Source organism: Patella vulgata, chromosome 2 (assembly GCF_932274485.2).
Source record: "Patella vulgata chromosome 2, xgPatVulg1.2, whole genome shotgun sequence".
Taxonomy (NCBI): Eukaryota; Metazoa; Mollusca; class Gastropoda; family Patellidae; genus Patella; species Patella vulgata.
The window spans coordinates 49,089,932-49,117,274 of record NC_065880.2 but is presented as its reverse complement, the minus strand read 5'-3'; the positions used below and the strand labels follow the sequence as shown (position 1 = coordinate 49,117,274).

Here is a 27,343-nt window from a genome sequence, read left to right as displayed (position 1 = left end):
ATGACGAAGTCCTTGGAGCCATGTCACAAATTCAAGGAAATTCTCAATACTTAAAATCACAATCGCATGTAGACAAAAAAATTTGTGACTGTGTATGGTAGTAAGAGACTAACTCAAATCAACTGCATTGTTGGTTGCACTATTCAATTAATTTATTAAAATAGAAATTTTATGAATCCATACCATAAGCATGCCAAACAGAATAGAATTAGACCATAAGTCTATGCCTTGGCTAATATCACACAATGAAATGGTAACTTACAAGTACAACAAAGGCTATCTTTTTATCATCTTCCCGTGTCACAACACTTCCTCTTAAAGGGTGTTCAATAGGTTCACCTAAAAATATAACAGTATCAAACATTGTTACAATTATAAAGAATATAAAATGTTGAAATCAAGAGTTCAGTTTATTTCATCTATTATCTTTCCCCATAAACATTTATTTATTCGATAAATGTATCTGTAAATTGATACATTCGTTCAAATAGAAATAGTTTCAAATGTATATTCTCAACACAAAGCATCATAGGTTGTTGACCTGAAATAAATAATTCTATCACAAAAATTGAAGAGTGTCACTAAAATAAATACCAAAGAGATTGTTATGGTAATGAGTTCTACATTTTCGAAGCAATCTTTCTAATGATGTACAGGATGCCATGACATCACCCAGATGAAATCTCTCAAGCTATCCTGTCGCATTAGCCAGGCCAATCACTTGTTTAGTATAAACCTATTCGATTAGGATATAAATATGGGCATAGATTCCATATACATGGAAAGTGACGTTTGATGGTGTGTGTATGCTAATTCAGGTTTGGTTGCCATTTTAAGTAGGAAATGAAATAAAAGTTTTGAGTTATAGGGGGTGCTCGATTGTCAGTCCGGAACGTCCCGAATTGACAGAATTGCAATCAAGTGATACAGAATTCAGTCCTGTCACAGTTCTGCCAGTCCCGACAGTTGAGGTGGTGTGAGTAGAATCGTGACGTATTTTAAGTAACAAATATGTTTCAGCTGCCATGATTGGTTGAGATATTTTTTATGCAGTGGGCACATGCGCTGTACTCCGAAATTCTCCTTTTCACTCGATTGACACTATTTTCGGAATTGAGAGAATTTAATTCCGGAACGTTCAATCGAGTATCCCCATTGTTTCACCCTTATTTTAGATTTCAGGGGCCATAATCCATGAAGTTACAGTCCGGTACATGCCAAAAGGAACCGAGATCTTAGGGTGATAGTGATAAACCTATATTTCAAGTTTCATTGAAATCGGATAAAAATTGTGACCTTGTAGAGTGTTCACAAACAATTGTGGACGGACTGACTAGAGCGACTACAATATACGTCCTCATGAAAATGTGGGCTTATAAAAAACATTACTTGGTATACCTCTAGGCCCCGGGATCCTGGACAAGTGTCCCAGCTGTTCCCCCCTCCCCTGCTTACGGGCCCTGTGTAAGCCACCAAAGAGTGAGGAACTGATAGATAGGTATGTGACTGGGTAATTGTCCTCTTGGTAATTCAACTGATTGTTACTGTTAGCTACTTAATTATATACATAGCAAGCCAGTACTGTAGTAATTAATAGGAGTAACACAGGCAATATCATCTAATTTAAAAACAATTAAACACATTTTATTAATGACTTGTAGGGATAATTAATTTTGTTGGGTGTCAGATAATAAACACCATAGACCCATGAATGGTATTTCCATAAGCTTGTTGTTAGATTTGATGGTATTGATAAAAAATGTTTATCTTAACATAACTTATTCAAATGTACATGTATTAAAGTAACGATTTGCACTTTGTGGAAAATATCAAATTTCTCACAGCGTAATCCATACTAATATGTACCAAAGCTGGATAATCTCCCAGTTTGGATTCAATTGGATTTAAATAGGCCAATTACTGAGGTTATCAGTCCAACCTTGTTGGTTTTCTCTGGGTCCTGGGGTTTCCTCCCACTGCTGAAGACCCCTATGTGCAAGCAAATTATTGAAATAAAATTGAACCATGTGTTAGTCGCAAAATGACCTAGTTTGTGTCAAGTGGACTTAAACCCCATTTCTCTCTCTCTCAGAGGTTATCAGTAAAGCCAGACAAATAAAGATAGCTGACGTCTTGTTACATAGGGAGCAGCACAGATTGATGGAATAATCAATTTGTCATATTTTTGTAAATTTTAAACTGAACCATTTTTGGACTGATATTCACAATATTATAGTTTTCAAGGGGTTCTATAGGGCTAAAATCATTATAGAGTCTTTAATCTTAATATATACAATAGACATTTATCATGACAGTATAATATAACACATGGGGTTAATATTATATTGAAAAGTTATACAATCTGTGGGGAAAAAACTTCTGGATTTTGTTAAAATATACCTTGATGTGTGGCAAATTTTACATCTGTCACTGGAACTTTATAAATCTTCTCTAAATAATTCTTTACATCCATTGTACTCATTCTGAAATAAAAATTGCAAAGACAGTCTTTTACTTAAAAAAAGAAATCAGTTGTCAAAGAGGTGGTGCCTAGTTGTTAGTTGTTTGGATGTTGTTATGAAAAAGGATGTCCACTTGTGTTAACATTGGCCTGCACGTAAAAAAAAAAAAAAATCGACATTTGGAAAATCAAAAATTCATTGGAAATATCCCTCTCCCTATTGATAATTTTTTTTTTAGGGACCACACATACCCGTTTGCTGATAACTACAGATTTCTAAATAAACTTTATCTGTATACACCAAAAACCTACTAAAGGACAAGTTAAATTATTTAAATTTCAATATACATACGAGAAACGATTTTAATTTAGGAGAAATTATTTTCCAGGACTAAAATATTACACACCTGTGCAGCAGGAAGTTTTGTTTAAAAAATACATGTAAATATATGACATATGGCATGTAGATAACTATCAGATAACTATTACGTATTTATATAGGTATAAAGTATACTACAGTCCAGTCACTCCAGTGATATATTTATTTAACAACTTATCTTGTGTATACAGTTTCAATGAAAAAGGACTCGTGTATTTTCTAAGAAAAAACTTTTCATGATGATATCCTGGAAAAAGCATATAAATATTGCTGCCATACTTATGTATTATCTATAAGAATAATGTGTTAATGTATGAAGAAAGGGATTATAAGTGAATGTACAAATTAACAGGTATGCCTCTTTAAAATTCTATAAATCTAAAGATATTACTGCTTAATATAGTACAAACTATAATCATGTAACTGAACACAGATTTCACACATTTGTGTATTAAAGGGTATACTTTAGTATAATCAGAAATTTCTGGGGAGAATTTCATGTTTGTTTCTATTCTGTGTGATATAACAGATGGTTGACTATATAAATGTTATAATATTCTTCCTACTTCTGTGAATTTTGAAAGTAGCCAATCCCCACCCCATCCCTGGCTTAACACTCTGATTCAAATGAATGTACAGACTTTGTATTGTAATGAAACAGATCATTTAGATTTTTGTGTTATATTAAGTATATGTATAATAGAGGAGTTGAGTTGGGTTCAATCTAGATGTTAATCTAGCTAATCATGTAGTAGTAATATGGTCTCGGTAAGAAGATTACTACACCTAAACATAATAACAATAGGAATCATATTAGAGTTTGTCTGCTTCATTTAACTCATTTTAGTCTAATTCATAGTGACAGTTTTCACTGTTTTTATAAACTGCTCAAGCGTGTAATATCCATGTAATATATTATTTACTAGTTCCCCAAATTTTATATAAACTTTTTGTCTGTTGTTGGCATCTTTATAAAATACAGAAATAAATTGAGGTTTAAATTCATATTTTTCTGCCCCAACTGGACTAATGAAGATGGTCATACACCGCACAGTGTGCTATAAAGGAGATTTTGCCCAGACAGTGGTGCAACAGCCTACTTTTATTTGGAAATTCAACTGACTAGCGTGTCCCATCTAGATGCTTTTCCTTACCAGGCTTTGCATCCTGCACCATTGATATGGGGGAACTGTCTCAGCACCAACACTGGGATCCAAACCAGGACCTCTTGGTTAGTGAGCCAGCACCTTACTAATTGCAAAAAATACTTCTCCTACTAAAGATATTTAGCAGTATCAAAGATATTTCAAGGTTGTTGTTTTTTTTTTTACAAAAATGAATGCCTAAAAATGAAAAGATTTGTGTAATGTTTCTTCATTTTCACTTTTGATCAGCCAGGAATGGCAACAGGCAAAACCAGCGGCTGCCAGGCAGGATACGCCCACATTTTCGAGAGATGGAAAGAGAACAAGCTAACAAGAAAGTGATTTTTCCTACTATCAAGGGCCATAATTCAGGAAATTACAATTCAATATGCGCGAATATCGAAAGGAACTGAGATCTTTGTGTTATAAACTTACATTTCAAGTTTCAACAAAATCGGATAAAAATTGTGACCTCTATAGGGTCCACAACCTTGATATACCATATCTTTACGCTATTTGAGAACGAACGGCGGCCATTTTGTCTGTCAATTTTGGGCCGATTTTCACGAAATTCGAACTCAACCTTCCTTAGGGTGTAACGGTGATATAATAATACGTTTTTTTTAAATCGGATAAAAATTATGACCTCTATAGGGTCCACAAGCTAAAAACGCGATTTTTCGTACAATCAGGGGCCATAATTCAGGAAGTTAAGGTCCGATATGCGCGAAGATCGAAAGGAACCGAGATCTTTGGGTTATAAACTTACATTTCAAGTTTCAACAAAATCGGATAAAAATTGTGACCTCTATAGGGTCCACAACCTTGATATATCATATTTTTACGCTATTTGAGAACGAACGGCGGCCATTTTGTCTGTCAATTTTGGGCCAATTTTCACGAAATTCAAACTCAACCTTCCTTAGGGTGTAACGGTGATATAATAATACGTTTTTTTAAATCAGATAAAAATTATGACCTCTATAGGGTGCACAAAGCTAAAAACATGATTTTTTGTACAATCAGGGGCCATAATTCAGGAAGTTACAGTCCGATATGCGCGAATATCGAAAGGAACCGAGATCTTTGGGTTATAAACTTACATTTCAATTTTCAACAAAATCGGATAAAAATTGTGACCTCTATAGGGTCCACAACCTTGATATACCATATTTTTACGCTATTTGAGAACGAACGGCGTCCATTTTGTCTGTCAATTTTGGGCCGATTTTCACGAAATTCGAACTCAACCTTCCTTAGGGTGTAACGGTGATATTATTAAAAACGTTTTTTTAAATCGGATAAAAATTATGACCTCTATAGGGTCCACAAGCTAAAAACGAGATTTTTCGTACAATCAGGGGCCATAATTCAGGAAGTTAAGGTCCGATATGCGCGAAGATCAAAAGGAACCAAGATTTTTGGGTTATAAACTTACATTTCAAGTTTCAAAAAAATCAGATAAAAATTGTGACCTCTATAGGGTCCACAAGCTAAAAACGTGATTTTTCGTACAATCAGGGGCCATAATCCATAAAATTTCGATCCGATACATGCCAATATCGAAAGCAGCCGAGATCTTATGGGGATAAGAATTGTGACCTGTAGAGAGTCCACAAACAATTGTGGACGGACGGACGGACGTCCAGATGGACAGGGGTGACGGCATAATACGTCCACATGAAAATGTGGGCGTATAAAAATAGATATATTGATGTCTATGCTACATTATCCAAAGCATATGAAATCAGGGTCCACAGGGTAAATTTGCATTTTTAAATATTTCTGTGTTTGCGAAGAACCATATGATCAGAAGCTTAGTCCTTGTTTCATCTAATCTTGTAGTGACTAATACTCAAGCATCCATCCAGGACTTTTTAATATTTCTTATACATTAGATGCAAAGCGGACTGCGGAGACAACTGCTTTCGACTATGTGCTAACCATCATAATAAACTCACAGGAAAAGGCCCTTTGCCCTTCTCAAGTAAATATTATTTTAATTCTTATTTTAGATACTTTTATTTTCCACACAGGTGGTTAAAAAAACGCATAGGAATATTTTTAGTAACAGGACCTTATTCCCTGCCTCCACTTCGAACCACATGTAATACTGTTTTGTTTTTCTTAAATCAACTTAACATGCATTCATTGTCATGTTGCAAATCCTGATGCATCTTCATTTTAGCTCTAAAATTTGCGGTTTATTCAATAATTTGTTGATTCTAAAATAACATCTTAACCAATAGTTTTTTATTTACATCAAAATCATTTTTCATAAAACAAAGAACTTATGTAATATAATTTCAGGTGATATGAGATAATTACTGTGGAGCTTATATAACATAGTTACATATATATACATATTTATTTAGGTTAATCAGATCTAACTAATCATCCTTTAATACCACTATAATAAACTCCATGTGACCTGACTAGCTTCATTCTTTATTTTACTGATTACTCTAGCTACAGGTTTAGTTGATTTTACTCGCCTACAAGCAACATGAAACTATGGACATTATAAATTCGGTCGTATCATATAAATGGTGAAAAAGTTAATTTATCATCTGAGAAGAAAATTGATCATCCCTGACGTAGAAAATTAACACCATGTAATAAGTCATTGACTACATTGATAATTTTTTCCTGGTTCTGGACTCGATCTGATGTTGCTTTGTCAAACAGCAGTGCAAGAGTAGGATTTCTTATCTATTTGGAAATTAAGTCATTCTTTGTGTGAGCTTACCTTAGTGAAAAATATTAAAATGGTTTGCATAAATATTCTGAAATCTACATCAGGATTTACAATTTTGTGAAATATTTGTGTTTTGGAATTTGTAGTAAAGAAGCAATAAACAGAGTGGAAAATTAATATTTGTCAAAATGTATCGCAATATTCATGAGGATACAGACTATCCAAAACGGCGGGTCACGTTTTCTGCGGTAAGTTGTAACGGTAAGGACTTGGTTGAAATGAAAAAAGTTTGGGATGGGTTTCTTCAAGATTGTTATTTTTAAACTAGCTTTAAATTCGGATACACTGTATTTGAAAATATATATTAGAAATCAAACATTTGGAATAAATTGAGTATTCTTATTTTGCATATATTTATAGATTAGTAGGAAAATGGATGTGAATTTTGCAATTAAAAAAAAATAAAAAATTATTCACATTCTAAATCACTTAGAGAGGTACATGTATTCAAATTCAATAATGTCTAAATATTTTTGGGACTCTAAAATTTATTAAATATTCATTTGAAATCAAATAGTCTCACACATATGAAAAAACATAAAAAGGATATTCTCTCCTGCCATTATAGCATACTACAAAAAATATTCAGTAACTACAAAAACATGAATTGATGTATGCAATATTTACAACAAACTTAACAGTAAGCACAACAGTACACATGATCATTTTTCATATTTTTTGACAAAACAATTTCAACACAATGAAAAGACTTCTGTGAATGCCCATGGCTGTGAGGTCTAACAATTAACATTTTTAAATATGGTGGGACATCTTTGTATAAAATAAGATTTTTCAAGGCATCTGCTAAACCGCTTTAATATATTTAAATTTCAAACTTCATTAGAAATAGAGTGCAGATACACTTTAATTCAAAATAAAAAAAATAAAAAAATCTTATGTTACTACCATAAATAAATCAGGTAAAACCATTTGTTGGTTACTATTTTTACAAATACAATATAAATAATTTACATACATATACTGTAGTTAATTTAAGTAATGACAAATAATGGCATATGTCCAAAGTCATAAATTTTATATCTCTATTCTACCAGTACATTTACAATAATAAACATTAAAAATACATAAGCTGGAGCATTTAAACGTAAAAGAGAGGTTTATTATACTTACTGTGGATGAACTTCAAATTGTACTCTATCTGATGGTATTTTATTCTTTGGTTTTAATAATTTCATCCAAAACAGTGGAAGAAAAACACGCAACTGGGGATCACCTTTCCAATAAATTGGATATTTAGGTATTTTTCTTTTCCATAATGGTCTGAAAGCAATATTTATTATAGGCTTACACTATATATAGATAAACAACATTAACAATATGTTGACTGTTGAGTTATTAATATTGAATGTGATGAGCCTTTCGTTAATTAATAAAACCCAAAAATCAATGTCTAAACTCTAGACCCAGGTTCAAAATACCATTTTATTGTAATCCAATAGGCATTGCCAGGGCCAGATTAAAGTTGAGAATGGTCTTCTACATTCATAATATGAAATACAATGGGGTTTAAAAGTCCTACTGTTCTGCTCCGTATGAAGACAGGTGTTTACTATACAGTGTGCAATAAGGGAAATTCTTCCTGGACAGCGGCTCTACAGGCCACTCTTATATTCAATTCCAACTGCCAAGGGACCTCAGTTTTTTATCCCATCAGAACGACTATCATTGTCCTTACCCTGCGCCGTGCACCACTGACAAAGGGGAACCATGTAGGAAAATTCAGATGAACTTTCTCGGCCAACACCAAGATCAAACACCAGATTCCCAGGTTAATGAGCCAATGTCTCACTCGGTGAGCCACCATAGCTTACCGTTCATAATACGAGGAAATTGAAAGAAATTTGGCTTAACATCCTAATTTTCTGTATCAACAGTTTTAATGAAGACAGAGAATTTGAGAAGATTATATGGATCATAAAACTCAAGAATGACCCCTTCTGAGTCACACAAATTCAGATATTAAATACAAAATATAATTTTTAGTATTCATTATTAAAAAATAATTAGAACTAATTAATGGAATTAGATCTGTTTTTTGGTCTCCTATGAAATATTTACTAATATTAATTCTATTAAATCAAGCAATATTTAAAAAAAAAAAGATAAATGAAAATATATTAATTTTAAAATATTTATAGTTTCTAGAAATCTGAAAATGCATCAAAAAAGATCCAGAAATTGACTGTTTCAATTGAATCGAATATTTTAACAGCATTCAAATTATGACTTAGAATATACGATAATATCAGCATTCAAGGTTCAAGGTGGCTACTATAAACTAATACGATACGACCCATCTGAAAAATCCTACTCATCTTGTTGTTATTCTTGGGGCCTAAGGCTCCTCCAATTCAAATACGATTAACAGGAAACTTGATATGCTTGCTCCTTGGACAATTGCACATCGATTGACAGTCTTCAATTTTTGATAGGATATCACAATTTTCAAGATGTTCAGATTCTAGTCCATAGTACGCTTAAACGTGTTTTCAAAACATTGAAGGCTCGAGTCACGATTATGCGCAGATTTACAAACAAAAAATACTCCTGTCATGCACAGCCACAGACAGGGATTATGAAGATGGGCATATGCCATGCACTGCAGTGTACTACGCTATTTTCCAACAGATTACCAACCTTACTATACTGTAGTGGTAACCTGCAAATAGGAATGGTTACCATAAACCTTTCTTGACTACAATATATTTATAAATTGTAAGTGGCTAACTGGGTAAGACACTGGCTCGATAGCCCGAAGGTCACAGCTTCACTCCCGGCGTTGGCCGATCGGGATTTTTTCGACGTGGTTTCCGCTTATCAATGGTGCAGGCAGGAGGGCCTGGCAATGAAAGTTGTCTAGTCGTTCGGGTGGGGAAAAAAACAAGGTCACGTGTATACACAACATTGGCGTGCACATGAAAGATCCCTTGTTCAAGTTGTTGGCAGTTGGAATTCATTAAGAGTAGGCCATGGTGACGCTGCCCAGGCAAAATTACCCTCATAGTAAATTGTAGGACGTTAACCCCATTTCATTTCATTTTTGACCCACGGCCACCGTTGAGTAACGGTAATTCTCTACTTTCAATTTATTGAAGATCAGCGATGCTTTGACGTGCTTTAGTGGTCATATTTTAAAGTTAGCTACATGTCATAGCATACTTATCTATGAAATTATTACGGGAAAATGATTTACTTGAGTAAAAACATGACGTTATTATCATAAATACTTACATATATTTACCGATTAGGTTTTTCGTGAAGTGCGACATTTTGTTTCATTCCCCAAGTTCAAGGTCATACAAATATTTTCTCACTAAAATATTGGAATACAGGAACACTAACGGAAAAAGAAATTACCGTTCAGTAATATTATAAACTCACAGTCAATCACACGGATTGATAGGTCATCATTTACAAGAATATAAGATGAAACTACACATACTGTACTTGAAATTTAGACTAATTCAACATTTTCCAATTAGAGAAAAATTTAGAGAGAGAGAGAGAGTGAATGAAATGGGATTTATAACGTTAGAGAGAGAGGTGGGGTTTAACGTCCACTCGACACAAACTAGGTCATTTCGGGACTAACACATAGTTCAATTTTATTTTTAACAATAATTCGCTTGCACGTAGGGGTCTTTAGCAGTGGCAGGAAACCGGAGGACCCGGAGAAAACCCACGAGGTTGGAGAGAAAAATTCAGAGTTCTTAATCTTATTTCTAAATTTGTTCATGAGATCCTGCCAAAAGAATAAATAAATGAGAGATAATTTGTGTATTTTATTTTTTTTTTTAAATTAGATTTAATCTACAGCCGACTGAAATTATATATAATAATATGTATTGTGTTTTCAGTTCTGTCAGTGCGGGGGGGGGGGGCTTTTTCAAAAATAAAATCCAAATAATACTGAGCTATGCAAAACGAAACATTGTGACTCTGGTTTTAGATCACACAATTTTTCGGGCAACGTTTGGGCAATAGAATGTTAGCAAGGTTGTAAGTGGGTATTCTTTTTACCGGTGTAGCTCTTCTTCGTTTCTTGTTTTGTTCATCGCCTAAATATGATAACAGCCAATCATCTCTCATCAACCGAAGAAAACATTATAAACAGGTGTGTCGCATAAATCAAGCAAATTTGATGAATTCATTTATTAGCTGTAGAAATTATTTAAGAGTTATCTTTAGTAAGTAAACTTAATTACAAATTCGAAAGATTGCAAATACTGCAGAGTAATTTGGTGGGGTCGAAGGAGTTGGTGTGTTCCGGGGTACATGGCATGCCATGGCATGCGAATTTTTGATTGGTGGTGGATGGATGTCACTCACGAACTCGAGGTGCAAATCAAATGATGAGGTGACGCAAGCAGAGAAATGAAATTGTAAACATTCGCTTGGTCACACGTCAAATATCCCCTCAAAATTAGATAACAAATTACTAAATATACATGTAGCAAATTGTATCTAAACTATTGAATCAGTTGCTACACACTTCTAAAGATACATTGTGTAAATGCACATGGATTTAATTTATATGTGTTGGTGTCCCACCATAAATAAATATCTCCAAATATCTCAACAATTACATCACAATATTTATATATAAATAATTTGGTGGAGTTGAAGGAGTTGGTGTTTTCCGGGGTACATGGCATGCCATGGCCTGCAAATTTTTGATTGGTGGTGGATTGATGTCACTCACGAACTCGAGGTGCAAATCAAATGATGAGGTGACGCAACCAGAGAAATGAAATTGTAAACATTCGCTTGGTCACGCATCAAATATCCCCTCAAAATTAGATAACAAATTACTAAATATACATGTAGAAAATGGTATCTAAACTATTGAATCAGTTGCCACACACTTCTAAAGATACATTGTGTAAATGAACATGGATTTAATTTATATGTGTTAGGGTGCCCCACCATAAATAAATATCTCCAAATATCTCGACAATTACACCACAATATTTATATATATACCAAGTCTTAATCAGTTTCGCACATTTATAGTCACTAAATAAACGGTCATGTTGTACCTAATAATCTACGACCATTTGCCATCGATAAATAATAGACTGAAAAATGGTTAGGCCTACGAGTGTCAGCCATTGAGTAAAAAATAGGTTACATGCCCTTGTTTTGAAATTGGTCTCACTTAACCAGTCTACCGATCATTCTCCGTCTGATTGACAGGCCAGATTAATCAAGACTACTTTTTTACGAAACATAACAGAAAGCTGGAACAAGAAATTGATTTTAGAAACACAAACGTTAGGCAACTCAACAATTGTTTTAAGAACCTTGTAAAAGTAAAATGAAACTACTGCTAGTATCATGTTCTTGCCTAACTCGAGTGTTTCAAAGATATAAAAGATCCCACTCCTAACTGTATAGTTAATGATAAAGCAATTTAAAAAATAAAACAAACATAATTCTAAAGCTGCTGTAATAACCAAGAAACTAAATATTATTGCTATTTAGAATCGTCAAACAATGGATTTTTTATGGTTGTAATAGTTGATAGATATGTAGAGAATTTCACGTGCCATGGCTATTTATAGACTCATATATGTACATGTATGTGACTAGCAAGAAATCACTTCGAGACAAGCCACTGAATCGTGCACATTCGCCATGTGGAGTTCAACTTTCAGTAGGGAAAGTTTTCGTTGCATGAGGCTCGCTGCATGAGGCTCCCTATATGTGTACATGTATTCAACCAGTTATTAGTAGATCTGATTAGCATTGATCTCTCTAATTAACCCTTTAATTTAAGGTGATTCTAAAGAAATCACTTCTTGTAAAGACTAAAATATAAGTTATTGTCATAAAGACATGTTCAGACATTAATATACTGTTTAGGCACTTCAGTAAATTTAGTCTGATTAAAAACTCTTGACTTCTGACATCCTTAAAGGGGAAGATCAACGATTTTCAACGAGGTTTCCATAAACCTTAAATATATATTGATAAATAATCCCCTCTGTAGCACAAGCAAACAAGTTTTTTTAAGTGAGAAATTAATTTTTATTAAAACAGGAAGTGACATAGTTGGTTTAACATGCTCAGCGGTCTCTATAGTAAGCATACAGATTTGGCATAAGTTTACAGCTGTATTGTGTTCACGCGTTGTCCTTTGGCCAAAAATCTGATGAAATGTGCTGTTTATTTGGGTATTATAAACACGAATTTATGTTTTTTTAACGTTTAGTACACTAAGCCGCCGCATAAATTCACTCATACTGAACAGTACGCTGTGCCTCAATTCACGCCACATGGCTAATTGTTTACATCACGTGGTTTGATTGACAACTTGCCAGTGACATGTATTTCGTCTGCTTCGATGTTTTTGTGCTTGCTGACAGCTTTTTCCAACATAAACAGATCAAAATTATGGGCATGTAAGACATATAATATAGTGCATGTTGGCACATAATGTCGACGTGAACGGCTTTTCCTTTTTTCTTCCATTTCCTCTTGAGAATGGCTGGGGTCGAATGTTTATACAGCATTACTGTAGACCCATAGAACAGATATTTTATATTCCAATACGTTGTTGTTTGACGTTGACATACTTTGGAAATTTATATATTTATTTGAATATATATGTGCCACAAGTTCGTTGAAATAAATAAAAACAATTTCAGTAGACTCAGCACGCACAAAAACATTCAAGCAGACGAAACATCTCTCACTTGCAAGCTGTCAATCAAACCACGTGATGTAAACAATTAGCCATGTGGCGTGAATTGAGGCACAGCGTACTGTTCAGTATGAGTGAATTTCCGCGACGGCTTTGTGTACTAAACGTTAAAAAACATAAATTCGTGTTTATAATATCCTTGTTATAAACAACCCATTTGATCAGATTTTTGGCCAAAGGACGACGCATGAACACAATACAGCAGTAAACTTGTGCCAAATCTGTATGCTTACTATAGAGACCAATGAACGTGTTGAACCAACTATGTCACTTCCAGTTTAATAAAAATTAATTTCTCACTTACAAAAAACTTTTTTGCTTGTGTTACAGAGGGGATCATTTATCAATATATATTTAAGATTTATGGAATCCTTATTGAAAATCGTTGGTCTTCCCCTTTAATTAAGCTAGGTAAATTTTGTCTTCTGCATGCTAAGGTGAGTCAATTATACCAGTTTAAAATAATCCACGACTTTTTACCTGTTTGTGAGAAGCACAAGCTGGCTTCTTTTTTACAGGTTGACTTAAAATTGGGATAGCTTAAATCTAACCTCTTTTTGCTAACTAATTACTATGGCTTGCCTGATTTCTAATGCGGTTGTTTAATGCTTTATTTAATTAGGAGAATGGTGGACAAATTCTAAATAGCTAATAAATGTATAGAATTATAAAAAGGGTCAAAATTATAAAAGAAAAATGTTTTTGATGGCAATAATTTGCAAAAAAAAGTGTTATGTTAAATATAATGAATAATCAGGTAGTGTAATACTGTAATTGAAATACTGATAATAATGTATAATAGATCAGTTGTAAAAAACTACCACTACTAAACGCCAAAAAGCATTATTGTTTAACACAAATAAACTTGACTAGACTTAATGAATAAAAAGAAGTGTCATAAAATGTTAAAGATTTTATCTGATTGAATTTTTCCTTATTTTGATGCCACATTACTTTAAGCCCACTAGGATCCAGACAAAATAATATCCTAAAATATTGCCAGCTTGCCACTTAACTGTAACCAATAACATACAAAATTTTAATACAATTGATGCACATGACAATTTAATCTTGTTCCAACCAAACATTTAAAAGTGAGCTATAAGACACAGAAAAGGGAATAATCTGCACTGTAGAGGATAATAGGCACCAGAGGAACATATTGTGTCTGACACTACCCAATTTTAACCTGTCATTGTCAATGACAGGAGGCTTGTACCAGTATATCAAAGCTTATAAAATTATTGCACATGTTTAAATACATCAGTAGATAATATATACATACACATTTATCAATGTTCTAGATGAACAATTTCCAAATGAATATTCTATTAGTGCAGAATTTAATGGACATTTGGTCACATCTGTTAATAATATTTACAGGGTGGAAACTTAAATCTAGACTTTATATACCAACATGGTGTACATTCCATCATGTATGTTGACAGTCTGCCATTGTAAAAACAGACTTCATATGTCAATATAAATTGGAGCCAGTTGACTTATAAGGAATACTTCTTTATGTGGTAGTATTTGTGAAGTCAGTAGGTGTAGATATATTGGTTGGATGTATTAAACAGGTTCAGTGTATTTTGTAGGTCACATAATAATCAATAGGCTGTTACGGATGTGGGTCAAAGTATAACATTGGCTATATTTGCAGTTTTAAATTTTCTTTAAGATATATTTTTTATGTGGTATGTGGAAGGGAGTATATTATAAACATGTTTACAGTATATGTTTCCTTATTGCATTGTGTTAAAGCTTATTATAATAATTAATTAATTTGAAAATGAATCTGTGTATTCAGTACGTGTATATATATATATCATATTCTACTGTTTCAATATGATAATAAACAATTAAAATGTTACATCAAATATATATTATTGTGTAGTAATAATATTAGAGGAAATGAATGAACACTAAGTCTTGTGACTTATGTCAACTTCTGAAGGACACTATTAATTGTTATGCAGGAGTTATTTTTGGATTGAGTACAGTATATTAAAGATGAAGTTCAAGACCTTTTTCTTACTATGTCATTCTTAGAACTTGTGAGCTTGAAGCATTAACCATAGTTTTAATTATCTTCTTCAACCTTGAAACATTGAAAGTGATTTAATGGATACACCTAAAAGGAGCTGAGTATCTTTGATTTATGTCAAAATAATGTGGTGAATTGGTTGACTTGGTGTGTTATTTGAAAGATATGATTATATTTTTGTTTGAAAATATTAAGCAGAACTTGTTTATTATTACTAATTTTAATGTGATTTGTGCTAACACTGTCATGATGACTGAAATTTATACACAGAATTTATGTTTATGAGAGTAGAGATAAAGTTCTAAGCTCTTCATCACTATGAAAATTCTTGTGGGTGACTGTAGTTGCTAAATTTTTCATATGCTCTATGTATGTGTTTAACACTAGGATAAAACCTACCAAATTTAATGATTTCCAGTAATTACATATGGGTTGTTGCCCTGGATAACTTTTTAATGTCTTTTAAATGGTCAAGTGACCTACATTTTAAACAAAAATAAGAAAGATTCACTGATATTGGGGTACTTTTCATTACCTGGAAGATGATCTTTATATTAAAAAAAAAACAACATTTATGTGACTCAATATAAATTTCTTTATAAAAAAATAAAAGCAATGATTTTTTTTTTCATGCATTCATTTATGAATTGAATTTAGTTACGCACAAGGGATCATATTATAATAATAACATGTTAATTTAACATTTACTTGAATTTGAATCTGACCTAAAAAATCATTCTATATGTTGGTATTACATTTTTAGTTTTATTTTTGCTTAGGACTTTGATAATGTAGCTATTTTTATCTTCTATTATATCTTGTATAGTTTACATTAATCTGTTGATATTTAACCAGTATGTATTTGGTATATAAAGTAAGCGTGGGCTTGAGGTGTCTGAAGCCAATTTTAAACTTTCCTAATTTTCAGAAGGTGACTCAGTACAGTTAACCATTACTACTGTACGTGTTTTATTGGTATGCATATGCAACCCATTATTTTTCCCCAAGTGGAAGTTTCAATAATAATTTATGTGTGTTGTCAATTTTGTTTTTGTATGATTTCCAAGAGAGTTTGCTTCTTTTTAAAAAGACACAGAGTCATGGTATATCAATAAACAATTTGTTTTATGTATGTATTAAGTTGTCTATTTGTCTTATTCCAGGTTTCTACAGTTGTTAAAATGTCTAAGAATTCGAGAAAACCACGACAGTTGTCTGAACAAGAGGTTTATCGAGATGCTGCCAAAATCCTAGATGAAGTATTGGCTGATCGATTAGGGAGAAAAATAAAAAGCAATGGCAGCTCAAAATCAAATGTCGATTCTAGTAGTGGGTATTATGATGCATCAAAGGAAAGCTTAGACATTTGGTTCAAAGATGACAACTCAAACACTTTCAACATTGAACGATCTCAGACTATGCCATCTAGTTTTAAACTGGAAGAAAAAGATGAATTTATAGAACAAGACATAATAGATTATATGAAAACAAAAAGTGATTTTGCCAACAGACGACATTCGGGGTCAGCAACTTCAGGTGAGTCTGATGTTTTAGATAATCGAATTGGTTCACCTTTAAGGAGGAAAAAAAGTTTTATGAAACGAGCCAAAGAACGTTTGTCCATTTCATTCCGTCGTCAAGATAGAGATCCTGAGATCGAAGATATCTTGGAAGAACCAGAGAAAAAACAGCGAAGAAAAAAGAAAAAGAATAAAAACAAAGGAAAGGAGAACCAGGATATAAATGATAATAAAAAAGTATCTAAAAATGATGTTCAAGATGATGAGGACCTTAGTGGTGTTGAGTTACGACACAGGAATCGAAACCGAAGTGACAGCACTGCTTCTAAAAGAAGTTCAATATTTGATTCCATCAGAAAATCATTCCGAATTAAACGCAGACCGTCGACTACTATCATCGGTAAGAATATATGTATAGATGTGAGATGGTACTACATGTATGGGTTTTCTTTTTGTCTGTTTATATAACTTATTTTCTGTTCCTTTCTATATTTCTATATTTTATCTTTTTATATATTAATCACCCATCACTATTTAACAATACATGTATTCACACATAGATTATGGTACTGGTACTTTACCTTGTTTATTTGAATACATAATGTCAGTAGAGCCAGAAATTTTTACGATGATTTTTTTTATTGTGGTATTATGTTTGCTACACATATAGAGTACTTATACTTTGATTTTGCAAGTAGCATTCACAAATGAAATAACTTTTAGCTGGTCCTGGTTCGTTTGTTCTTGCATAGGGCTTAACATCCGCGACCATTCCGCGTCCACCAATGATGATATCGCAGACAAAGCTGTCCCAGTATGTCAGATGGTTTTTTTTATTTTAAATCTATCAGTAACGGGTCCACAGCTCTGTGAATTTATCATACAAGTAAGATTATCCCATCAACAATCAAGCCGGATAGAAATTACCTTGTGTAAATCATGTACCAAAATTTTATAGTATAACCGAGCTTAAATACCTTGTACATGTAGTATAAAATGTTAATAGGGACATAACTGTATTCTGGTAAACAAGGTTGTAGTTGTTGGGGTAGGTGCACTATAAGGGCTTCACTATTAGTGAGATCCTAATATATTTGTACATGTACTACATGTTGGGAGCTGGTATGACCCATGCTGTATACTGGAAACAACCTTATAGTAAACTGCTATAGGGAGGTCCCTATGTTTTTTGCTGGTTTTTAATATTACACTACTGCTGTCTGGTGCTTTGTTTAATTTAAATGTATGACATTTAGTAACTAGTAAGTCTTTAGATAATATTAATTTTATTAAATGTGTAGTTGACTAATAAAAATATAAGTAATGGCTACAGTAAAACAAAGGTATAGTAACACAAAGGCTATTTAATAACTATTTAACATGCTGTTTTAGATATATTTATATGAATTCATACATGCATGCATTTAACATGTAAAGTCTTGTTAGATGATATGATGCTTTAAATTTGTGGTAAAGAAGCACAAACTGTTCAAGACTAAATGTTTATTCTGTATTCCACCAAATGAGTGCCCAGGCAGGTACATGTACTCCTGAATGTCGGGGAAAATTGTCATTTTGGTGTAGTCAGAAAAATTAGGCTGTATTATCATATCATTGCGAGAGTTACAGTGACTCAGTGAGTAAGATGTTGGCTCGCTAACCTGGAGAAAGTACATTTGGATTTTCCGTCGTTGTTTCGCCATGTCAGTGGTGCAGGACAGAGGGCCTGGCAAGGGACAACTTAGTCATTCGGATGGACATAAACAGAGGTCCTGTGTACACATTGGTGTGTACGTAAAAGAACCCTGGGCAGTTGGAATTCTATATAAGAGTAGGCCATAGTGCTGCTGTCTGGGCAAAATTTCCCCCATAGTACACTGTAACAGTGTGGCGTATGTCAGGCTTCATTAGCCCAGTCAGAGCAGAACAGTAGGATGTTAAACCTCATTTCATTTCATTTTTTAAGGGCTTTAAGAAGATAATGAATACTGAACAATATTAAACACTGGTTATTAATAGATTACTTCAGTATTGTTTTATTATTTCAACTAGCCATGATAAATTCCCAATTGCAATGACTAAGACACACAATTATGAACCCATGAAATCAAAAAATGTGTATTTATCAGAGTATATAATATACATATGCACTTATTTGGTTGAATAGAGTATTTCATTTAGTAAATTGTTTAACACAAAATCCATTCTGAAATTAATGTTTAATTGGGGTCATAAGGAATTTAACAGTTTTTTTTTTGTCTTCTATTCATGGCTGTTTATATAAATGTTATTTTCAGAATCCAGGTCTGCTGATGCAGTACTTGATGGTGGAGATCGCAACAAGGATCGTAATACCAGACAGAGAGCATCTATAAATGTGCCTGATCGTCTACCTACTATTCCAGCCATACCTAATCATGCCATTATTGATCTAGATGATATTAAATATATTGATGATGAAGCTGATAAGGCAAAGAAACCAACCGTTGACAATGGTAGTTCTGGTATCAAAAAAGAAAGAGAAGAACCAGAATTGCCAAAACCAAAGGGTAACCGAGGTAAACCTGCCCCTCCTCCACCCAAGGCACCTCCATTACACCATGATACCAAACCATTGGGTGATAATACACCTGCAAAACCCACACCACCCAAATCTCCAACCTTAAACCATGGAACAGAACCATTAGGTGATGGACATACTGGTACACCTGTTCTTCCTGATCCAAATGGTACTATTTTAATTCTATTATATAATAATATTATTTTATAGTACAGGTACTGCACAGTACACTACATTATATATAACACGGGTTTCACATTTAGGATTGTAAAAACACTAGAGAAGAAAAAGTCATCAATATTTAATTTTAAGAACCAAAAATTAGTCTACTAAGTTAGTGTTCTTTGCTGAAAATTAGTGTGAATATTCAGAGGTTAAATTCGCTCTATTGTTTTGGACGTATAGTGAACCCTGTATATGACTTATTTTGAGAACAGCAAGGAAAATAAATTCTGCAATTAATAGGGTACATGTACATGTTACCTCTTTGATTTGAATAATTTGATTAAAAGTTTTTATTAAATTTATTTTGACAATATGTTGAATTGTTTCGTGAAATAGATCTGTTAAAGTAGAACTGACATCTTTTCAAATGAGAATTCAGTAGTTTTGCATTTAAGTCATCATTAATCAAAGTAACATATCAGATAGATCATTCAACACTTCATTTTTACCTCAATCAAAGATATGTACACTGGGGTAATTTCCCCAAATTAGACATTTATTCACTAATTCCGTCCTATGTCTTAAATCAAGTGGAAAATCCAGAAATAAAATTAGTTCTGTCCTTTTGATAGTCAGAGTTCATATTCAACATACATTTGGTTTTATATTACATTGAGAGCAGTCAAGAGTTTTGGGCATTTGTATTAAATTAAAATTATTGCAAAATGCCATAGATTACAATTAGTACATGTATATTTCAAAATGAAGGGAAAAATAATTTTACGTCTGAACTGGAATTAAATTTCAAACTGTTTTCACAATTGTATTGTTGAAATTTAAAGTCCAAAAAGTAATAAAATTAATCAGTTATGGCCGTCTATAGCTTGAATTACCTCTATAGATTTCATGCTGCTATCTTATTTTCTTTGTAATTGTATGTTGGTATCTAACCAAAGTTTTCTGTCTTTATTGGGGGGTCACGTGGCTAAGTGGGTAAGACGCTGGCTCGCTAGCCTGGAGGTCGGGTGTTTGATCCCTGCATAGGCAGAGAAAGTTCATCCAGATTTTCCGGCGGGGTTTCCCCTTGTCAGTGATGCAGGACGGAGGGCCTGACAAGGACAGCTGTCTAGTCCTTCGGATGATACGAAAAACCAAGGTCTCGTGTATATATTGGAATGCACGTAAAAGATCCCTTGGCAGTTGGAATTCGATATAAGAGTAGGCGATAGTGCCGCTGCCCGGGCAAAATTTCCCTCATAGCACACTGTATGGCATATGCCCATCTTCATTAGCCCAGTATAGGAGCAGAACAGTAGGACGTTAAACCCCATTTCATTTCATTTCATTTTATTTATTGTCATAATTGCTTCCATATTTTTGTTAAATTTAAAGCAGGAGAAAGTTTTAACGTAACCGACTTATTTATTGTTTTATTTTTTATCAGAAATTGATGGAGATGATACTGAAGATGAAGTTGACAGCCCGACTAAACAGACTGTTGAGACGCCTTTTGAAATGAAATCAGAAGAAGAAAAGGATGATATGTTTGAAAAAATAGCCAGAAGATTGGTAGATATGGCAGATGAGAGAGATAAAAATACACGAAGTTCTGGTACTGAATCAAGTTATAGTGGGTCAGTTCAAGTGATTCATACTCGTGATCATTCCTCTAGTAAGTAGGCTTATCATTGCTGTATTTTCTTTAATATTTTGAAACAATCTTTATAAGATTGAGTTGGAGGTGCTTACTAGCCTTCATTTCTGTATATCATACTTTTGTATAAAAGAATATATGTCTCTATTGTATAGAATATCTGAATCTTAAATCATTTACTTTTTACACTGACAACCCCAAAAAATGATTGCAATCAAGAAGTTGATGCATTATTTTCAATTTCATTAATCTGAATATATTTTTCTGGTCTTTGGCATAAATCACTGTAATGTCGTAAAATATGACTCCTCAAAATCAATTTGATGGTAATAACTGTTATCTGTAATTATTGTCAATATCTTGACTAAATTTGATAATGAGCATATTCTGCCCAGGGTAAGCAGAGCGATAACTTTGGTTTTAATTAAGTGAGAGTGATGAAACACTGACTATAGATTCATTATATCATTACCTTGACTAAGTTCGTTGATGAGAATTTTCTGATTAGGCTAAGGAGTGATAAGCATTTTGATTGGTCAAGACTTTCGAACATAACAACTCTGCTTTTAATTGAGGTAGAATGTTTAAACTTGATGTAGATCTTCATTAGGTGAATAGGTGAATATCTTGAATAAGTTCAATGATTAACATTTCGAGCTAAAGCTAAGCAGAACTAAGCAATTTCATTGGTCGATGCTTTGGGACAAGATAACTTTGATTCTAGAGAGAGTGATGAAACTTAGTGTATAGTTGATAATCAGTTTGATTGCTTGATACTTTTGAAAAAAATAAATGTGTTATTAATTAATATGTGTCATCTATTTATTTTGGGATTTCGGCGGGGGACATCAGCCTCACTGTTGGCTTGTTCAATTATATGATTGTATCATTGCACTATGCCCCTTGTTAAAAATTTAAGAAGTCACTAATATGATTTAGCCAACAGTAATAGTTTGAAAAATGTATGAAACATATATTATGTGAGATTATTTTCATGTTTTAAATGGAATATTTATTATACAGGTGTAGACCCTGATAAGTTAACAAGTTTAGAACAAGATATATTAGATTGTTTAAGAGTTGGTGGTGATAGATTATCAGAGTCTGTAAGTATATACTACTACTGACAAGACTGCTATTACTGCTAATAAATTATATGCCATCAAAGTTCCATTCATAAATTTAACTACATGTTACCATTTAAAGAAAAATGTAATTACCTTACTGTGTCACAAACAGTGATTTGAATTTCAGGTAAACTGACTGGAGTACATACCTGTCAGTCAATTTACAAGCTATAAAATTAACCTTAAAATACAATTAAATTTATAGTTTTCATGTGTAAAAACACTTTAAGATATATGAATACTACTAGCGGTTGCCACCAGACCTATGTTACTACCCAGCCCGAGCTACCCCAATACACCAAATTTCAGCCTCGGGACAGCCCTAGTGTAGCCGCCAACCCTGAACAGACCGACAAATACACACACAAACAACACTCAAAAATATTAGTATAGATATAAAAATTTGGATAATGCTAAAAATTGTCAAAAAATGTGTCATAAATTGACTGACTGGCAAAATTTTGAAGTGAAATCCCTGGTATACATATATATCTTTGAAGTATGCAATCATTCCATTTGCCATATGGAAGATATGGGAATTTGTACCTGTGATTTACTTTGGAACTAATGTGATTTTATTTATTTTCTTGAAATAGTTTGATGATCCAGTACAGAAGGTTATAGAAGCGCACAGGAATCAGGCGTACACACGTTTTAAAGATACATTACGTAAAGGTTTAGGAGATGAGATAAGCTGGCATCAATTATCAATGATATATCATACTGCAACCGGTGCTATCAAAGCTGCTGGTGCTACAACACAACTTGCCTTTAGAGTTAAAGATATGACACAACAATATGTTGGAGATAAATTTGCTTCTTGGATTGTAACTGAAGGTGGTTGGGTGAGTATTGTAGAAGTAGAATATTAGCTTTTAAATAAAAAATGTATAGAAAGAATTCAGCAAATAAAAAAACATAGATCTATTCAAATATTGCTTACAGTAAAGAGGAAAAATCCCCAAAAGGCCTACATTTGAACAATTTCAATCTGTCTTCTCACTTCTAGAATATATTGTTAAATGTTTGAGTATTTAAGAACAATATTGTGATCTCTTAAATACTTTGTATTTAGTACAGTATTTGCATTAAGTTCTTGTTTTAAGTTATCTATTTTGATATGATTGGGAATAACCTATGTAATTTCTCTTTTTTAACTATTTCTATAATTACAGGATAGCATGTTGAGTGAATCTGAAACTGAACCACCATCTAATTAATGTAACATTCCACATAAACTTTTGTAAATAATAAACATAGTCCTGACAATATAGCTGGAAATTTGAAGAAAACAGAACGCCTTATTGAATTTATTAATGGTGATTTTAGATTAGCTGATCTCATTTTATATGTTCAAGAAGAAATATCTTTTACATTCTTGCTTAAATTTGATATTTTTAATCTAAGATTTGAGATAGTGCTTTACTGTTGTATTTTAAATTGTTTACAAGGGTAATAACAATCCTTGTTACAGATGTATGTTTTATTGGTAATGATGAAATGGGATCTTAATGAAATTTGATCTTAATGAAATTACACCATAATAATAAACCATAACCTAAATATTGAACATTCCAAAAAAAAGCAGTAATTGCCCTTCATATTTTGATATACATGGAGATGTCATATTGACAGTGTTTGGTTATCTCAGAAGCTGATGTACTCAGCAAGGGAGATAATTTGGTTTGAAGTCATAAATCTCAACGAGGGTATATTATTTTCATCAAAAATTAATTTAGTCCCATGCATATCATATTAAGATGAAGAAACTAATGATTTCGTTTTATGAATAAGCATAAAGTCATTGCAATGTTTCAGTATTATCGGCATGAAAAACCTTGTTAACATTTAAAAAGCTCTTGTTTAAACTTCAAATTGACAAAACCTATTACGTTATTTATTATGTAAATTATTATTTATCATATCGTGTAAACACAAAATGTTATCAACTTGATCAAAATTGTATCTTGCCATAATTTTATCATTTTGTGAAAATATTTGACAGCATATCAAGATTTTATTATGATTTACATTTAATTGATTCATGTGAGCTAAGAATATAAAAGAACTTGATCAAACTCAAATGCTCTATTTATATACATTTTATATTAATACTCAAACTTAGAAAAAATAAATTTAATCTCTTGATAGGACTGTGTTCTCTTTACCACTTATTTCTATAATATTTGTAAAATTACATTAAAACTGTAAATCATCTGTGAACATGGAAGATTAGTTAAAGCTTGGGATCAGGGTAAAGTGCCATATTTATGCGGTAGTGACAGTGTGAATTTGTATTGCATTTATTATGTGTAATAAAAGAACATGTCCATGTGAAATAATCCTTATTGAAGCATGCACTTTATTAGTATCAGTACTGGTGTATTATATAATCCTAAAGCCTTATTAAAACCACCATCTTTATTTACTAGCGACTATATAAAGATGAATATTGGTTGATGTGCATCATCACCTAACAATGCTTTTCGTACATAATTTAGTGTCATGTGTTAGGGGTGAAGTTTACCCAGTATAATCGACTAGTCAATGTATTTCATAAACCACTTTTAAATCAACTTAAAATCTGGATCCTTATAGTCAAATATAAGGATAGTAACTGCAGATAGAATAAATCATATATCTTATCTGTAAGATTTATGTTGTGTTAGTAATGTTAATTTATAGTTGATCAAAGGAAATTTTTTTTAGTATTTTGTATGATAGGAAAAAAATATATTGTGTATGGAAGTAGAATAGTCGATAAAGCATTAAAAATATGTGCAATGTTTGAAATTAGGAAAACTTTAGAAATTCTTTAACAAATATTTAATTCTAAAATGTTCTGTCTTCTCTCTGATTTACTTTCCGTCCAATTTGACTTCGCTTTTCTTATACATTACTAGTCTAACTTCAGCATTAGACACTTTCTTGGCAACTTCAGATAAAGCATAATCCATTTACACCACCTGCAAAATAGATAAATCATGATTTATGTGTAGAATTATCACAATTTAATTACCTTGGACTATGATTTTATTACTTATCTAATATCAAATTTCTACTATAAACAGTTGAACTCTTGTCACAATAAATATATATTATATTGTTGATTTTTAGATATAGATATATTTCATAGTCACATCTCTATACCTTTATTTTTCTATGTGTAATATTTTATGATATATTATAATTCTATTACCTTAATATTTTTTCAGTTGTCATAGTTTATTTTCTATATGTGCCATCATTTTTTAATTGTGATATTGTTATTCTTTGTTAATTAATGTAATAAAAAACTTGAATTTTAGTTTCTTAATGCACAATATAAATTCTGGGGATCTGTACATAAACCACACAATGGTCAAAAATGAGCTACTTGTAAATTCTGACATATATAATATAAAATATTCAAACATTTTTATAATTCAACATTCACAATATCACATACATGTAGTTATAATATTTTTGAGTCATTTTCTTATTTTGAAGTTTTTTGTAGACTACAGGTTTTTGTGCAGATCCACAAAATTGTGGTGTACGGTACCTACACCTATTACTGTGTTATATCTATATTATAAAAATCATAATAAGTAGATAATACAAAATTTGGTTGGGTGTTAGTCAATCATGGATTTTTTAAAAACTACTACCGGTACATGTATTCAAATCATGCATTTGTGTGTTCAAGACATGTTGCTTCTAATTTACACAAAATGTTGTTCATATCCATAGTATATTTCTACTTGTAAATATTTTAATGAATATTATTAAATATATTAAGGTATTACTGGGGTTGGAATAAATGGCACAATGTGGCATTAATAACTATAAATAATCTTAATAATTACAAGGCTGTGCTTTTATCTTTTCTTTATCTATGTTACTAGAAAAAAACAACTATTTATATATTTCTTGTTATGTGCTTGTGTGTTAAAATAGAATACATGTATAACAGCTTTTTACATTGTACCCCATTTGTGGGATGTTGTTTTGTGTAGGTTGTATTTGTTCATGTGATCTGTGAAAAACATATTCTCTTTCTGTTTGACATTCATGCAAATTAGAAATGAAAGATTATCAGCTAAATGATTTCATAATGTCTAAATACAAATGTCTTCTATGATCATTTTGATCCAAGCAATTAAGGAAATAATTATTTTATAAATTCTAAAATCGCATGATCTCTTCTTTAACCCCTTATATACCCAAATCCCAGCTACTCTCTAAGTGTATTTTTATGCTCATCCAAGTGATAGGCATTTTTTTTTTTATGAATATCTACTTGCTGTTTATGGTTTGACAGGAAATTTCCATTGACCTTGAGAAAGTCAATGGTTTTGTTTTTATTTAATGGTCACCTTTACTCCTTGTATGCCATTACTACCATATAAATGCTACTTGTGATGTTTCATATGGAGTAGCTTAAACTTATGAATCTTTAAATATATTTTCTGAAGTTATCATCATTCTAGTAAAGATCTGCAGTAATTTGACTTATTTTCATTTTTAGTGTGATGCCTTAAGGGTTAAATCATTTGGATAATTATTAATTTTTCACTCATAGTTGTATTCTATCTGGAATGTTAACTGATATAATATATTGTCAGTCATAAATTCGTAATACTCCATTATTCTATAATACAATAGATCGTGATAAATCCATCTATTATATAACTATATTTATGTAGAATGTATAGTAGTTGCAATTAGTAGATATATTATGGGGGTCAGTTTATTAGAGTAATATTATATTTAGAAATGTTATGAGTAATAAATGTTGCTACACATCTGCAAAACAAA

The 27,343-nt window shown here is 32.2% G+C and overlaps 2 protein-coding genes across 5 annotated transcripts in view; one reads left to right on the top strand and one right to left on the bottom strand.

Moving 5' to 3' along the window:
* Nucleotides 1-10,106, bottom strand: part of LOC126811598 (39S ribosomal protein L23, mitochondrial) — an 11,001-nt gene extending 895 nt beyond the window's left edge. Inside the window, exons 1-4 of the mRNA XM_050537308.1 lie at nucleotides 9,996-10,106; nucleotides 7,875-8,024; nucleotides 2,401-2,483; nucleotides 263-339 (exon numbers count right to left, since the gene is read on the bottom strand). Of these exons, the coding sequence (XP_050393265.1) occupies nucleotides 263-339; nucleotides 2,401-2,483; nucleotides 7,875-8,024; nucleotides 9,996-10,033 (348 nt within the window). The 5' untranslated portion in view covers nucleotides 10,034-10,106. The remainder of the gene's footprint in view (nucleotides 1-262; nucleotides 340-2,400; nucleotides 2,484-7,874; nucleotides 8,025-9,995) is intronic.
* LOC126811590 (uncharacterized protein DDB_G0284459) lies at nucleotides 3,050-27,343 on the top strand. 4 transcript variants are annotated; one of them, XM_050537290.2, is made up of 7 exons: nucleotides 3,050-3,192; nucleotides 16,681-17,437; nucleotides 19,335-19,766; nucleotides 21,207-21,434; nucleotides 22,440-22,522; nucleotides 23,140-23,388; nucleotides 23,719-27,343. In XM_050537290.2, exons 2-7 carry the CDS (start codon nucleotides 16,699-16,701, stop codon nucleotides 23,761-23,763), a joined length of 1,776 nt encoding a protein of 591 aa, XP_050393247.1. In that variant the 5' UTR covers nucleotides 3,050-3,192; nucleotides 16,681-16,698; the 3' UTR covers nucleotides 23,764-27,343. The 4 variants fall into 4 exon arrangements, with proteins under 4 accessions (XP_050393247.1, XP_055955222.1, XP_050393246.1 ...); XM_056099247.1 differs by lacking the exon at nucleotides 3,050-3,192 and adding an exon at nucleotides 10,819-10,951 and having other exon boundaries at nucleotides 16,681-17,053; XM_050537289.2 differs by lacking the exon at nucleotides 3,050-3,192 and adding an exon at nucleotides 10,819-10,951.

What these genes read in the sequence shown, in the direction of transcription:
- LOC126811590 (XM_050537290.2), top strand. Translation starts at nt 16,699, where the DNA reads ATGTCTAAGAATTCGAGAAAACCACGACAGTTGTCTGAACAAGAGGTT. An exon ending in ACCGTCGACTACTATCATCG is followed by an intron (nt 17,438 to 19,334) that starts GTAAGAATATAT and finishes TGTTATTTTCAG; the next exon opens with AATCCAGGTCTGCTGATGCA. An exon ending in GTGATAGATTATCAGAGTCT is followed by an intron (nt 22,523 to 23,139) that starts GTAAGTATATAC and finishes TTCTTGAAATAG; the next exon opens with TTTGATGATCCAGTACAGAA.